Source organism: Rhincodon typus, chromosome 10, assembly GCF_021869965.1.
Source record: "Rhincodon typus isolate 14 chromosome 10, sRhiTyp1.1, whole genome shotgun sequence".
Taxonomy (NCBI): Eukaryota; Metazoa; Chordata; class Chondrichthyes; order Orectolobiformes; family Rhincodontidae; genus Rhincodon; species Rhincodon typus.
The window spans coordinates 14,517,249-14,533,844 of NC_063341.1; the positions used below are offsets into that span (position 1 = coordinate 14,517,249).

General features: G+C 40.2%; 1 protein-coding gene across 1 annotated transcript in view; it reads left to right on the forward strand.

The window, feature by feature from the left end:
- Positions 1-505: 505 nt before the first annotated feature.
- Positions 506-16,596, forward strand: part of LOC109928934 (regulator of G-protein signaling 5-like) — a 49,667-nt gene continuing 33,576 nt past the window's right edge. The window contains exon 1 of the mRNA XM_020528865.2: positions 506-636. Coding sequence (XP_020384454.1) covers positions 593-636 — 44 coding nt within the window. The 5' untranslated portion in view covers positions 506-592. The remainder of the gene's footprint in view (positions 637-16,596) is intronic.

The window sequence follows — 16,596 nt, forward strand, 5'->3', positions numbered from 1 at the left end:
ACTCTGAGGATATTGTTGTCTGGGAAAATTCACGAATAATTTTCAAGTTACAACTTCCTTTGCCATCAGCGAGTTGTCTCTACCACAAACGAGTTGTCTGGTTTTAGCCTGCCTTCTATGTCTTGGGAAATTCTTTCACCAGCACGGAAGAACTCATTGTTTAATGCTGTTATAAATTCAAAGTATGCAGATCATTAAGCACAGTGGATTTATGCTGAAGATCTGTTTGGACAAAGCAAAATGTACATTTTAGGTGAATTGAAGTCAGTTTAAGACTCCAGATTGTGAAATCTTACAGACAACTGTGAATGTTTTTTTTAAAGGAAGATATGATGTTTTAGGAGCACTGATTGACCTTTCTATGCATACTGCTGGAGGCTGTAGTCTGCAGATCCCTCCTTAGAGTGAGGCACTCATGCGGTCCCTGGACTATAATCACTTTTGAAAGATTTAATTGGCTGACCAGCCAGCGTCACTCAAGGGAGGAAAGTCTGTATATAATCTACATGGCACAGCAGCAAGCAGCAAAAGAAGCTCAAGTTCAGAGCGATTTTACTTTGCTGAGAGACAACAAAGCAAAGGAGCTGCCAAAATGTGCAAAGGGCTAGCTGCCTTACCAGCAACATGCCTCGAAAGGTGAGCAAATGACAACCACAACACTGGCTTAAGTTATTGACCAAGCATTTAATTTGTTCATGTGCTTCATCATTTTGATTCAATGCAAACGGTATGCTTTAATTTTGGAGAATCCTTTCGTAAATTAACTAAAATCTGGATTTAAACGAAACAATATCCAGAACATAATTTTTATTGTAAGCTTACCATTATGGTATTTAAACAGCTATTTAATAGCTAGGGCTAGTCATATATTGCAACAAATGGTGCTTGTTGTCTGTCAAATTCTGGTATTTTTACTTCCTTGCACTTCTAATGCAACATTCCTAGATTTGGGCAATAATTTACTGTTAAGTGTGTAAAATCAAGCAATTTCTTGCAAGATGTTGCATTGGGTCTGATTTCTTATTTGAAGCACAGTACAAAGCAAATTGACCAATTGAGCAAAAGCATGTGTTAAATTTAGGTGATGGTGAGGAAAGATCAACAGATTGGATCCAGCCAAGTAAAATGTTTAATTAGTCATTATGTACAAAATGCAACCCACACCTACAGTTAGAACAAATCTGTTTCTTTTATCAAAACTGTTACAGAACAGACTTTGAAATTAGATACATATGCATATTAACAAAGGCACAAAGATCCACTGATGACAAGTAAATATTGATTGAGCAGAACTGGTTCTGAAAAGGAGTTATGTGCTTTTCAATCTAGAAACAAATGATCAAATCCGATGAATGAAATAATCTACATGTTTTGCTTTCTACACTAGATGTGCAATTGCTTGTTTGATCCGTGTTCGAGGGAAAAAATGTCTTCAGCTACTTAAAACATGTTTATTTCATTGCAGTCCAATGTTTTCTCCCTATTTCACTTCAACTTCTAATATAATTACAACTTATACCACAATGTAACCAATGTCTATGTCACCACATTGATTTTTACTGTACATTTTTAAAAATATGATGTTAAGCTCACCGACAGGGTCTTTCAAAAATAAGGAATTTCAAACAATATCTTTCAAGTTGAGGCAGCAAAAGATACAGCTCACACTGAAGAAAGGATTTGGAGGAAATAGTATCTCATAGAGTCATAGTCATACAGCATGGAAACAGACCCTTTGGTCCAACTAGTCTGCTCTGACCATGTTCCGAAACCATACTAGTGCCACTTTTAATGGTTGTAACTGTATTTGCATCCACCATTTCCTCCAACAGTTCATTCCACACATGAACCTCTCTCTGTGTAAAAAAAGTTGCTCCTCTCACCTTAAAAACCTCTAGTTTTGAACTCCCCTACCCTAGGGAAAAGACCTTTGCTATTCACCTTATCCATGCCCTTCATGATTTTATAAACGTCTGTAAGATCACCCCTCAACCTCCTAAACTTCAGCCTGTCCAGCCTATTTTTATAACTCAAACCCCCGCATTTCCAGCAACAACCTGGCAAATCTTTTTTCAACCCGCTCCAATTTAATAGCATCCTTCCTATATCTCATGTTGGCAGTCTCCATCAGTAAGCATGTTTGATTATTGGATTGTAATTAAGGACAACAGGTCAATCAATCAGACAAGTATATTCAGAAAACAAGGGGAAAAGTTAATGTAAAGTCTTTGCTATCAGATTATCACTGGCATGAAAATCCAGGAGAGATGTATTACTGGTATCTGAATTGATATTTCATCCTATTTTGCCAAGTTAGAATTAATCCTCTCAGACATCCATTAATTGATTTGTCAATTGTACTCTGGTGTTGGGTATTAAATATAACATGCAAGTTCTGGTTCAGTCCCTAGAACAATGTGCGATGTGCTATTTAAACATTCATTGTCTTTTGGACTCTTGTGGTATAGAGGTAGTGTGCCTACTTCCGAGCCATGAGGCCGGGGTTCAAGTCCTAACTGCTCCAGGACTGTGTAATAACCTCCTGGACAGGTTGATTGAAAATAGCTGAGTTGGGCTCTTCACTGCCCCTGGTGGACAGTGCTTGTACTTCATTAACTTAGAAGCACTGATGATCTGATGGAGGTTCTAAAATAAAACAGCAGTCGTGTTGCCGATATACACTATGCAGAACAATTATACAATAACAAATAGTTGTCAATTTTAGTCAGTTCCACTTTTGTCAGTTTCTGCACATGCATTGCATACATAGACTTTACATTGTGCGGGTCTCTTTAAAGTAGCCATGAGCATAAGCTCCTGGTGTTTATTAATTGTTCATATAATATGTAACACGGGTGATTTGGTGGCAGTTAAAGAAAAATATCATCCATAGTTGTGTAATAGCATCTCTGAAAAGGAAAAAAAAACTTTGGCTGTGTACCTATCTCTGAGCCAATTTCTTGATTAGAAATTAGCAAGCAGCCTGAAAAGAGGTTTTGAATACACAATGTGTCACTGAAAATTGGAAGTAATATTATTTAAAATTAAAAGGTTCTGAGGGGTGCCTGTTGGGTACATTCTGAGAGGTTGTTTCTCCAGGTTAGGGAGTCATATTCTTAGGATAATAGACTGACAATATAAGTCTGAAATCAGGAGAAATTTCTTTTTTCGAAGAGCTTTGAATCTTTGAAATTCTCCATCCCAAAGGACTTTGAATGCTTAATTATTGACCAAAATCAATGTTGGGATAGAGAAATTTTGAACACGAGAGCAAGCAATGAACTTGGTGAAAAGTGGAATGTAAGTGAGACTACTTAATGTGGATAAGTCACCCAGCCTGATTGGGATGCACTGTAGTCCACTGAGGGATGTATGAGCAGAAATTTCAGAGGTGCTAACCATAATCTTCCAATCCTTCTTGGATTACAGGCCAGTCGGTTTAATGTTGCTAATGGGAAAGCTTTTAGAAACGATAATCTGCAACAAAATGAATAAGCATTGACCATCATGGATTTGATAAGGGCAAATAATATTTGACAGCTTCATGATGCAAGAAAGTGACAAATTTCGAAAGAGCTCGGCTCATGACAGATGCATGAAAGACAAAATTGATGTGTAAAATTATATGATATACTTTACTCAAAGGCATGAAGAGAGAAAATCTAAGCTAAATGGTACAATTTTAAAGGAGATTCGTAAACAAAGGCATGGATGCTTCTGCACAGATTTTTGAAGGTAACAGGGCAATTTAAGATAGCAGTTAATAATGGGTATGGAATACGGGATCTTGGACTTTGTGAAGAGAAGCAGAGCACAAGAGTTGGGAAATTATGGTAAAACAACATAACAGCTTTAGTTTAACTGTAATTAAAATACTGAGCCCAATTCTGGATGCTACACTTTCAAAAGAGCGTAAAGACTGTTTCAAGTGATGTGAGTAATGGCTGCCACAGACTGCACACTAAGGCATTTACAGCAGAGGTAGGGATCACATGACTGAAACAAGCCAGTAGGTACACTAATGACATACAACAACATTTCTCCAATTTCTTTATATTTAAAAGAAGAGCAAAAAAGTTGAACCATCATTTGTAATTACAAATTATGCAAGTTACTGATATACACTACGCAAAACAATTATACAATAACAAATAGTTGTCAATTCTCGTCAGTTCCAGTTTTGTCAGTCTCTGTACATACATCACATGCATAGTTTTTACATTGTGCAGGCCTCTTTATAATAGCCATGAGCATTGTTATTGTCTGTTCTTCTGGGAAAACGTATTGTTCTTCTTTGTGCCTACTCCAGGGAGTGTTGCTGCAATGGTGAATGCGATTGTTTTGTTAGCTGTTGTTACTGCTCCATTTCCATTGCTTGGGAATGGTGGACCTCTGGGACTGATGGTCATCCTGTACACTGCTAAAAGTGGTTCAATGACATTTTCCTCATTTGCTGTCTGCAGTGAATGAACAGCACTCTTGTTATATTTACATCTCGGCAGCTGTAATGATTTTTTTTTTGGTGATTCGTGTTCACCATGAACAAACAAGGTGACAACTGCTCTATAGAAGTCCCAAAATGCCAGAAGGGCTGACTTTTGTTGAGAGTGTTGAACATTTACTTTCTGACTGACCTTCAATATGCAGCTCTGGCAATAACTTGGCAGTTTAATCAAAGTGAAAGTTGACCTTCTGTCATTTCACATTAATTCTGTCACGCCTGTTACTACTTAACAGGGAGGCAACGGTCTAGTGGTATTATCGCTGGTCTGTTAATCCAGAGACCCAGATAACATTGTGTGGACACAGGTTTGAATCCCGCCACAGCAGATGGTGGAATTTGAATTCAATAAATATCTGGAATTAAGGATCTAATGATGACCATGAATCCATCATCAGGGAAAAACCCATCTGGTTCACTAATGTCCTTTAGGGAAGGAAACTGCCATCCTTACCTGATCTGGCCTACATGTGACTCCAAACCCACAGCAATGTGGTTGACTCTTAGCTGCCCTTTGGGCAATAAATGCTGACTAGCCAGTGACGGCCTCATCCTGTGAATGAATAAAGGAAAAAAAAAACTTATGGCTTCAGTAGTTTGGGTACTGCATGACTTAGTCTTTGGTCAGAGCCACTTTCAATGCCTACAGTAGGTATATTTCAACACTCAAGGACTACCCTGTACAAGTCTGTGTTGGATTCTTGATTTCTTTATGATCGATTTGGTGATTTTCATTGCCATCTTTCTATTTGATTGGGGATAGTGCAGAGATGATGTATAATGTTCCCAATCTTTCTTTCCAATCCTTTATGAAGTGGCTGAATTCTTTGCTCATGAATTGAGATCCATTGTCTCTCATCACAGTGTCTGGAATGCAGTAATGACTGAAATGTACTTTTGGGTATTCCTCAATCTCACTACTAGTCATTTCCGCCAGATGCTCTGACTCCCAGTAATTGTAACAGTAATAGATGGTGATAACATAATCAGTTTCTGTGAGAGTGACAATGTCTATTCCAAACTTCCTTCATAGTCTACCTGAAATGTGTCATCATGAGCTAGTTTAGCTTGGTGTTCGTTACAAGCACCACACTATCTGATGTGATCCTTAATCTCATCGCTCCTGTTTGGTCAATAGTGCAATTCCCTTGCCTTTCTCAGATGAGATTCAATTTCTTAAAGGTTTGCATGGATAATCCTCAATATATCTTATCTCTTCTGCTTAACGATAATGTCTCAATTTCCGTTGGACAAGACACCATCTCAGGCTATCACATCAGCTTGCTACGTCCAATATTCTGTTATAGTAACAGATGTGTCCTTGATGCTTTCAAATCATTCTTTCACGCAAACATGTGATTTAAGAGCAGATATAGACCATTTAGCCCCTCAAGCCTATTGTGACATTCAATAAGAACATGATAGTTGATTTGTTTGTGCTTTGGAATCCAGATTCCCATCTATCCCAATAAACTTTGACTCCATTGCCTAACAAGAATTTAACTATTTTTGCTTTAAAAATGTTCAACGACCCTGTTTCCATCACCTTCTAAGGCAGAGTTCCAAAGTTGCATAACCCTCAAAGGGAAAATAAATCTCCTTCTATCTATCTTTAAACAGTTGGATTTTTTTTAACAGTGCTTCTAGTTCAGGACTTACTCACCTTCCACGTCCGTCCTGTCAAGACCAAACAGCATCTTATAAACTACAACCAAGCTGCCCCTCACTGTTCTGGAGTCCAGTGGAAACAAGCCCAGACAGTATAACCTATCCTCATTAGACAACCCACTCATTCTAAGTATCATTCCAGTAAACCTCTGAATTGCCTGCAATGCACATATCTTTCCTTACATAAGGAGATCAAAGCTGCATTAAGCATTTGCGATGTGGTCTCACCAATGCCTGTAAAAGTGGGATATAACATTCTTACTTTCATGTTCAAATCTTCTCATAATAAAGGATCGTATTATGTTAACCTTCTCATTGCTTGCTGCGCTATCATATTAATATTTCTGAATCACACATTAGAATCATACATTTTCATCACGACTTCCTGTAGTATTTAGATAGTTGCATCATGTTGTACAGTTTGCTTGATTTGTACAAGATGTTTCTCTTTCAGATTCCACTGCTCTGCTGTGTTGATGACTTCCAGAGCATATTGCTTCATGTTTAATCTGGAAAGTTTCACAATTTATATTGGTATCCTCAATTTTCTTCTTAACAATACGCTGCTCTGGACAGCATGTTACAAATGTATTTGTATTTCCCTTTCTTAGTCTGATTTTGAGATGATATTGCTACTGCAGTAACATTCTTTGCAGATGCTTAATCCCAAATAAATGTTTTGAGGAAGATACATTGAAGTGGCTTACGGTTGGACTCTGCTGTAACTTTATCTCTCCCAAACAGATATTGATTAAAATGCTCACAATAAAAAAAATAGCCAGGCACACTTGGGTAGCCTTATTCAGTTTGTGCTAAATATCCTCTATACAAATACAACTGTTTGATCCTTGCTCTAAAGGGGTACTCCCAGCCCTTTCTCAGTGTCATCCCCTTGCAAGGTGACTTCCACATTGATAACTCAGAACCTTCACATTGTCATTGTCGCAAGTTGTTTGATTCTGGGGTGAAAGCCACTTCTTATTCTGTGCCCCAATATCATAGTACATCATTAGCAGTGAGCTTGCTTAGAGGCTCACACTCCAATGATAAATAAGCCAAGAACTTTGCTAAATATTTCACAAATCTAACAAATTGTTGCACAGTTTTCACATCTATTGATCAATGATCTCTGCTACAGCTCTGAACATGTCAGAGTTTGGGCAAAGTCCTTTGTTGGTATATAGCCCGTGTATTTGCCTTCAGGAATCTTCAAATGTATCTTTCTTTGTTCAGTTTCAGGTTCATCTGGTGAGCTCTGTCCAGCAGTCATATAAAATTCTGATTGTGATCTGGAATGGCTTCTTCCATTTTGTCTCCAAATCCATAGATTGGCAGATCATCAGGATAGCTTCCACTCAGGAAAGATCACTGACTATCTCTGTAGTGATTGTAACGAGGTCAGCCAGGTTGGTGAGTTCCCTGATTGGGGCTGTTAACCTGATCCAGTTGGGGAGCCCTGGCTGACAGATATAAGTAAGAGTGTTAGAGGGTCTATTGACTCTGAGAGCTGGATCAGTGTCATGGACATTCCACACGTAAATAAAGGGTGACTAGGTGATAGGATACTGGCCTCTGTTGAGTTATTTCTGTGGCAATGAGACAAAAGCACTCTCCTGAAGAAATTTGCTCGTAAAGTAGTCTTTGAGTTTGAGTAAGCATTTCTGGCATTATGTCGTTATTTAGGAAGCTTGACTCATTCAATCCTGCCATCTTCTGGGCTCAGGATGTGGAAAGAATGTGTTATATTTTTCTGGGCAAATGATACATAATCCTCTCGCTCCACACTGTGTAATATCTAAAGCAATGAGTAATTCTCCAAACAGCTTGTGGACCTGCAGCTTTTTTGGTTATTAAGAGCCTAACTTTTCCTAAGGCACCAGATAGTAAACCTTTTTGAGATTTGATGGATTTATTTAAGGAATCTTACGACCCCAAGCTTCCTCTATTTCTGACATGCTATTAGTTTTACACGGCAATTAAAGAACTGGGGAAATTGGCATTTTTAACTAGGTTAAGATGACTGGAAGAGGCATATGACTTTGGTTTAACACTTAATGAAATGCTGAGGGACTGGTTGGTGCGTGGGATTAATGATGTAACCATGCAAAAGTGCCTACTAGCTGAAGCCCAAATGGGCTTCAAACAGGCACTACAACTGGCTTGATCATTGGAAAATGCGGCAAGTAGAGCCCATGAGTTGCAGGGTTTTCGGATGGACGTGGACAACCTCACCAGCCTGACTGAGCTTAGGGAACACCACTTGAGTGAAAGCAATTGCGTGGCCTCACTCTGGACATCTCCTGAACAGAGGAACTCTAGGTCAGCCCCCAGCAAAACCCAAACAAAGCCAGGTATCGGCCAAACAGGTAAAATATTCTCCAGGATCCAGAGACGCAGGCCATCGTAACTGCTGCCAGTATACAGATTTGAGACAACAAAACAGTCCCACCAGACCTAAATTGAGTAAGAGAACACATAGACCATTATCCAGGAGAGTCACACCCTGAAAAGTCCACCTACATCTGGTTTGAAACAGTTAAATTGCTTAGCAACATCCAAAATAGATGTCTGGTGACATGGTCACCTGGTACTAATGGAGGTCAGCCATTTCAGTGATCGCAGAACCAGTCTTTATCAAAATTCGCACTGGACTCCAACCCTTATGTTTGTGCAAGACCTCAGCTAGACTGAGAACCTGTACCGGGGAACCTTTACAGATTAAGGGTAAAATTTCGGTTCTGGTCTCTTATGAGAAGCAACTGGTTCAGTTACCACTGATTGTAGTAAAAGGCTTGGTCCCAAGCCTGATGGGGAAAAATTGATTGAGAAAGATTCAGCTAGATTGGCTCAATATTTTTCAATGAGAAAATGGCTGCCTGAATGAAGTCCTAACTAAATACGCAGAAGATTTTCAGTAAAGTCTAGGGACTATCAAAGGAGCCAAAGCCACCTTGCATGTTGACCAGGATGCAATACCACAATTCTGCAAGGCTCACCCAGTGCCATCTGCCTTATGGCAAAAGTAGAGGCAAAAATCAGAAGGCTAGAAAGTGAAGGAATCATCAAACCAGTTCAGTTTGTGGAATGGGCAGCACCAGTCATACCGACTGTGAAGCCCAATGGGTTGGTTCACTTATTGTCGAGCTTTTAAACAAATGGCAAACCACTTTTTGCAGCTGGATAAATACCTGATCTCCCGGATGGAGGATTTATATACAGAACTGGCAGGGGGACTGTCCTTCACAAAGTTGGACATGAGCCGTGCGCACTTGCAATTGCAGTTAGACGAGGATTCCCAGAAGCACGTTACAATTAATGCCCACAAGGGTTTGTACCAATATACGAGACTGACATTTGGGGTATCATCAGCCTGTGCAATTTTTCAGTGGACGATGGAGAAGATTTTATAAGGCCATAGTGCTTAGGTATTTCTCCCAGATGGGCGTACGCCTTATAAGGGAAAGCTGTGCGTCCCAGATATCCCAAGTGACCTACTTGGGCTGGAGTTGACAAGACCGGGTTATAGCTATTGAAAGATAAAGTGAGGATGATCAAGTGTGCCCCGGCTCCCACGTCAGTACTGGAGCTTAGGTCTTTCATTGGGATGGTGAACTATTACGGAAAATTCATACATAACCTGGCCTCCAGCCTCACATCTTTGCACCAACTCTTAAAAAAGGATCAGCCTTGGAAATGGTGGCATAGCCAAGCCATAGCCTTCAGGGAAGTGAAGAAACAGCTGTCATCCTCTAAAATGTTGGCACACTATGATCCCAACATGTGATGCCTCCCTGTACGGCATCGGGGTTGTATTAGGTGGCCCAATGGTGAGGAATGCCCATTAGTGTATGCATTCAGGACTTTGGGTAATACACAGCTCATAAATACACCAGATGGAGAAGGGAGGTTTGGTGGTCATATTTGGAGTCAGAAAGTTCCACCAATACCTTTATGGACGTAAATTTGTAATAATAGCGGACTACAAAGCCCTGCTAGGTCCACTTAAAGAGGACAAGGTAGCGCTGCCCATACCTTCAGGCCCAATTCAGCAGTGGGGTCTAATATTAAGTGTGTATAATTACAAGTTGGAACACCATCAGGAGGCCAAGAAGCAAATACGGATGCCTTGAGTCGCCTCCCATTGGCAGATATACCACCGGAGGTACTGCAACTGGAAGGGTCCATAATGGTTTTAAACTTTCTGGATGCATTTCCAGTGACAGCTGTCAATATCAGACTTTGAACACAGAAAGATCTGGTTCTGGCAAAACTGAAACAGCTGGTGTTGATGGGGAAACCAAAGGGCCGTCACAACCAGGATTGAAACCTTTTTGGACTGGGAGAGACCAGATGAAAGTGGAGGACAGCATATTATTATGGAGAGCAAGTGTAGTTGTCCCGAGCAAAGGTTGAGCCAGATACTAGCTGAACTCCACCAGGGTCATTCAGGGGTTTCCAAAATGAAGACGTTGGTGAGAGGTAATGTCTGGTGGCCAGGCTTGGATGCAGACATTGGACACTGCCCGACCAATGCTGCTGAGTGCCAGCAAGGTCCAAAATCACTGCCAGCAGCTTGGCCACATTCATTGGTATGTGGTAAACCGTGGACTCGGTTACATGTCAACAATGCGAGTCCTTTCATAGGCTTAATGTTCTTAGTCATTGTGGACGTGCACTCAAAATAGCTGGACATGCGTAGAGCTCATTCGTCAAACATGGGGGCAACGATAGAAATACTGCACGCATCTTGTGTAATACACAGACTTTGGAAATGTTTGTCACAGATAATGGACCATCATTTACCAGTAGGTAATTTGAGTATTTCCTAAAGTTGAATGGTATTCGTCATTTAAGGACAACTCCATACCATCCATCATCCAATGGTCTGGCAGAAAGAGCAACTCAAACTTTGATGGCATTCTTGAAGAAGCAGTCTTCACTCGATACCAAACTATCCTGGTTCCTATTTGATTATGGGCCACACCTCATGCAACTATAGGGATAGCTCCAGCAGAGTTGCTAATGGGGAGAACACCACGCACCAGGTTAAATCTGATCTTACTTGAACCACAAGGGGGTGGGTAAAACAGCATTAGGAAGCCAATGTGGGACAGAAGACTCTGCTAAGCGAGAGAGACAGTTTACTTCAGAGGATGAAATTTGGTGTATGGACCATGGGAGTGGCCCTGCTTAGGTAAGGGGCATTGTCAACACGAGGTCAGGTCCAGTGATATATAAAGTTCTGCAGGTGTGAGTTCTGAACCAGCATGTGGACAATATGAAAGCTGCAAACCCACAAACGGTGCAGAAGCAACATGTGCCTGGTTCCTCAACAGCCTTTCTAACTATTCTGGAGTCTATGGGATTTCCCTCTCCATCAAGCGTTGAAGATGCTCAAAATCTGAGATGGACAAGGCAAATGTCTCAACACCTTGGCTGCCTGAAGAGGAGACTGAATTTCTTTCAAGACATTCCTGGCGCAAGAGGTGAGCTACTGTGCGTTACACTTCACCCATATCAGAGGCAGAGTTGGAGGGACTTGACCCAGTGCTAAAATGCCCCAGGAGGAGCTACAAAAAAAAGCAATTGGTCTGTGTCCTCAGACTCAGCGGGGGATGGGATGTAGTAATTGTAATAATGTCAGCCAGCTGGACCTCACAGAATATGAGTTCCCAATTGGGGCTATAATTCTGCTCCAATCAAGGAAACATGGCTGTTATGTATAAACAGGAGCGTCAGAGGTTCTGCTTGTGCTGAGAGTTGGCTCTGAGGGAGCTGAATCAGTGTCAAGGATTCTCCATATGTCAATGAAGAGTGACTTGGTGACTGGAAACTGTGGAGTTATTTCAATCTCACGCTGTCTACATGAATACGCATGCCAATCACATGTCAAACAGATGTGTGCAACTATCTGTATCTTCTAACCGGCATCCAAAATGCAATTAGAAAGCTATCGCTTTCGTCCAGCTTCAGTTGCCAGTAATCATCAGATGTAGTAAAGCGCCTTGCCTTGGGAAACTGTGGCAAAATCTCTTCAATGATTGGCACAAGTTAGTGAGATCTCTTTGAAGATTTGTTGAGACGTTTTGGATCAACATTAGTTTTCCAGTAAACAAAAAAAAATCTGCGGATACTGGAAATCAGAACAAAAACAGAAATCGCTGGAAAAATTCTGCAGGTCTGGCAGCATCTGTGGAGCGAAGTCAGAGTTAACGTTTTTGGTCATAGAATCATATCATAGAATATCATAGAATCCCTACAGTGGGGAGACAGGCCCTTCATCCCAACAAGTCCTCACCCTCCCTCCAAAGGGTATCCCACCCGGACCCATCCCCCCACCCTTTCCCTGTAATCCTGCATTTCCCAGGCTAATACACCTAATCTACACACCTCTGAACACTACGGGCAATTTAGCATGGTCAATCCACCTAGCCTGCACAACTTTGTACTGTGGAGGGCTAACTGGAGCACCTGGCATAAATCCACGCTGACACAGGGAGAACATGCAACCTCCAGACAGACAGTCACCTGAGGGTTGAATCGAACCCGGGCCCCTGGCGCTGTGAGGCAGCAGTGCTAACCACTGAGAATTCTGAATAAGGGTCACTGGACCCGAAAGGCTAACTCAGTTTCCTGGGCTTTGATCATTGCTATCACTTGGCTAATCCAGATTTTGGAGCTGTCTTTAAGGCTGGCTTTGAATGCGAGCTGGAGTAGCTGGAGTTTTTTTCTCCTTACAGCAGAGAAAGTTAAGAGGAGATTTGATCAAAATTAAGAAATATTAAATTAGCACTAATAATTCAAAACTATTTCCAATGACTGAAGGATTGATAACCAAAGGGCAGATTTAAAGTGAGGTAGAAAAATTAGAGACCAATGATGGTAGATTTGTTTAGGCAATGGCTTGGGGTTAAGGTTAATATTTGGGATTCACTGTCTGTAAGGTCAATATAGACTCAATGGCAACAAAGTATTATATGAATTCTTGAAAAAAAAGTAGAGGGGGATATGGAGAATGTCCAGGGACAGGGCCAACTGGATTTCTCCATGAAGAAGCTACATGGAGCAAACTTAATTGACCATTGATGTGATCTTGATGTAAACAATGTACTAACAAGGTATGCAGAACAAAAAGGTTTCAATGATGCTTAGGAAGCATAATAACTGCTATAGATTAAATTTTCCAAACTAACTGCACAGCAAGTTAGCTGTAGCTTTAGTTGTTTCTATATGGATATTGTAATGGTAGTGTCAATTATGTATTTGTCAATCCCATGCCAATGGTATAAACAAAAACCAGTTCAATCACTGTGTGCTATAATTCAGTAGAGAAGGCACTGTGTGGATGATAGCAATCAAGTTGTGAGAAATATCAGGACTTTGGGATCAGGCCTCCAGAGGGCAGTTAAAAGTTAAAAACATTGCTGTTGGTCTTAGGTCACAGTGCCAGACACCCGCGTTCGATTCCAGCCTTGGGTGACTGTGTGGAGTTTGTACATTCTCCCCTTGACTGTGTGTGTTTCCTCCAAGTACTTCAGTTTCCTCCCACTGTCCAAAGATGTGCAAGTGGATTGGCCATGCTAAACTGCCCGATGAGTCCAGAGATGTGTAGGCTAGGTGGATTAGCCATGGGAAATGCAAGGTTATGGGGATAGGGTGAGGGAAAGGATTGAGTGGATTTGGAGGGTTAATTTTTCAAAATATTTTAACTGAAAGGACAACAGAAAATACCAGCAATTGAACTCAATTCCCTTAATGTTGGTGGAAACCAATGAACGACTATCTTTCTTAAAGTGACTGAGATAAGGAAAGATTGTTGTGAAATCCCCTGGTACTCCTGATAGCAGATCTAAAACCTGCCCTGGAAAATTGAGCACGTAATGGGAAATAATAACTTAAACAAAACTTTCAACCACATCAACCAAAGTTGAGATTCTTTTAAAAAACATACTTTTCCTGAGTTAAAATATACACAATCAAAGTATAGTTTCATACAAAACAAAGCTACTGATTGAAGTCTCTTGTAAAGTGCCAGAATGTAAACATTGATCACTTTTGTCAACCTGTCAATTGTATTTTCAGAAATGTTTCATAAATTTAACATTCTAAATGCATTAATTATAAAAATAAGAAAAATATAAACCGTCAACTTGCAATTCTTATGAAACCAATGGTTCTGGTAATCCATAAACAAATTCCAGTTCTTGATTTGGTAATTGATGGCATGAGAGCATTTTGTTTGTGTTGACATTTGTGTGAGTACCTGAAATTGTAATTGGTGTGACTTGGCATTACAATTGCCCTACAGGGTTCTTAGCCTACCTGGGTTTGCCTTACTTTTATACTTTAATTCCTTTGTAATAAATATAAAAAAAAATTTGCTCTCCTAATTGCTTGTTATTCCTGCATGTTAACCTTTTGTGATTTGTTTTACCAAAACCATCAGATTTCTTTGAATCCCTAAATTTCCCAGTTCCTATGTTTTAAAGTGTAACCTGCTTTTCTATTATTCCTACCAAAGTATGAATAATTTCAAATTTTTCCACATTATGCTGTCACCTACAGATATATGCATTTTGTTGTTGTCCGCAGTCAGTATGAGATCTGTGGAATTTCTGATTTTTGGAGTGATACGTCCTAAATTAGATAATTTCCAGCAGCAGTTTTGGCAAATTAAAAAGAAACAAGATTACTTATTATCACGAACATGTCTTAGAGATTTTTAAACCTGACTTTTCATGCAGACTGTCTCGCATACAAAGGAAATAGAGAAGAAAGATGTACAATTGAAAGTTATATTGAGTTCAGTCTCTTCCATAGCAAGACTGAATTGATGCTTTAGCTGAAATGGAGGTCTGAAAGAACTAGATGGTTTTTCCACAAGTATGAGGTTTCTTGTAGTTGAGTTTCCATGATTGAAGAATCAGCCGATGAGCTTACAGTTGGAATAGATTTGGGGATATTCCTTCTCCCTATTTCAAAGTAAAGCTATTTTACCTGGGCTTCATTGTCTTTAGACTGGTTTCTCAGATGATCATTGGATTATATCTCTTGTGGTGTCACTGTCTGTGTTTGAAGTCAGAAATCACAAGACACCAAGTTATAGTCCAACAGGTTTATTTGAAAACACAAGCTTTCGGAGCCTTAGTCCTTCTTCAGGTGTTAGTGAGATCAAAGGTTCACACCATTGATGAGGATATACTAAACAAACCTAAGATGCTGTTAACTCTTTAATCAGTTAGAAGGATTTGATTGATTAATACGTATATGTAAATCCCCGAATTCCTTTCAAGTCATGGTCCTGAGAGAACTAAAGTTTTTATCAGTGTAAAAATACATTGTCTGATGTAAAATGTCACCTCTTCTTTATACTGATAAAACCTTTAATTCTCTCAGGATCGTGACTTGAAATAAACCTGTGGGACTGTAACCTGGTGTCGTGTGATTTCTGACTTTGCTCACTCAAGTCCAACACCAGCACCTCCACATCATGTCTGTGTTTGAACAGCATCTTCTATTATTTTTCAAAGCAGGCAAAAATGTATCTGTCTTTACTATCTAACCTACCACAAGCCCAAAGTCTTCCTTTCAAAATAGGTACTGCGTTGGCCTATACATCCTGTAGTCTACTATCCATACTATTTTTGAGATAGTTAAATTTTCTTAATTGAATTTCCATTCAATTCAAATGACCCTTTGTATGCCGTTCTTGAAAAGGCATTGAGTTTCAATAGTCTGTTGAATATGCTTACATGTGATAACTTCATCCTTAACAGAAAGGTCTTGTGAACATCACAGAAATATATTTTATTCACAACATCTGTTTAAAAAAAAGGGAGAATTCAGAAAGTCTGATTGCATTGGTGCACAGCTCTTAGGTTTTCTGTGGGGAGAAATTTTTTTTTTTCTCTAATTTTTAAAATGATCTTGTCTTCAATCGCCCAGTGCTGGATTGTGCTCACTACTTCAACTTGGCCATTTTGTCTATCCCATGCCTTAATGCTGCTAGTCGTCCAAGGATCTGCCTGGTTTCCTCAGCAAAGTAGTTCCAGGACCTGCCATGCCTGCAGTTCTCCTCTTCCACTGGCACCAAGAAGGTGGGCTGCTCCCCACCTCCTGGCTACACTTAGTGCCACTGAGTGGACTCTAATTAGGGCACTGGTATTTCAAATTGGCAAGGTGTGAGCAATGCAATTGAGGCAGGGGTCCAGCACCCAGAATTCATCTGAGCATTAGGATGACTTTGAAAAGTCAACATTTAAAAGTAAATTAGACAGCCGGTTGAAGGTAGCAGCAAGGAAGGGATATGAGGCTTGATTTTACAAGACCCAGCATGACGTTTATTCAGTGGATGAGTGGACGGAGGGTTAAGAAGGGTGGTTAGCTCAACCCCGCCCCACCCATCCATGAGCTGCCCGGCCCGTACA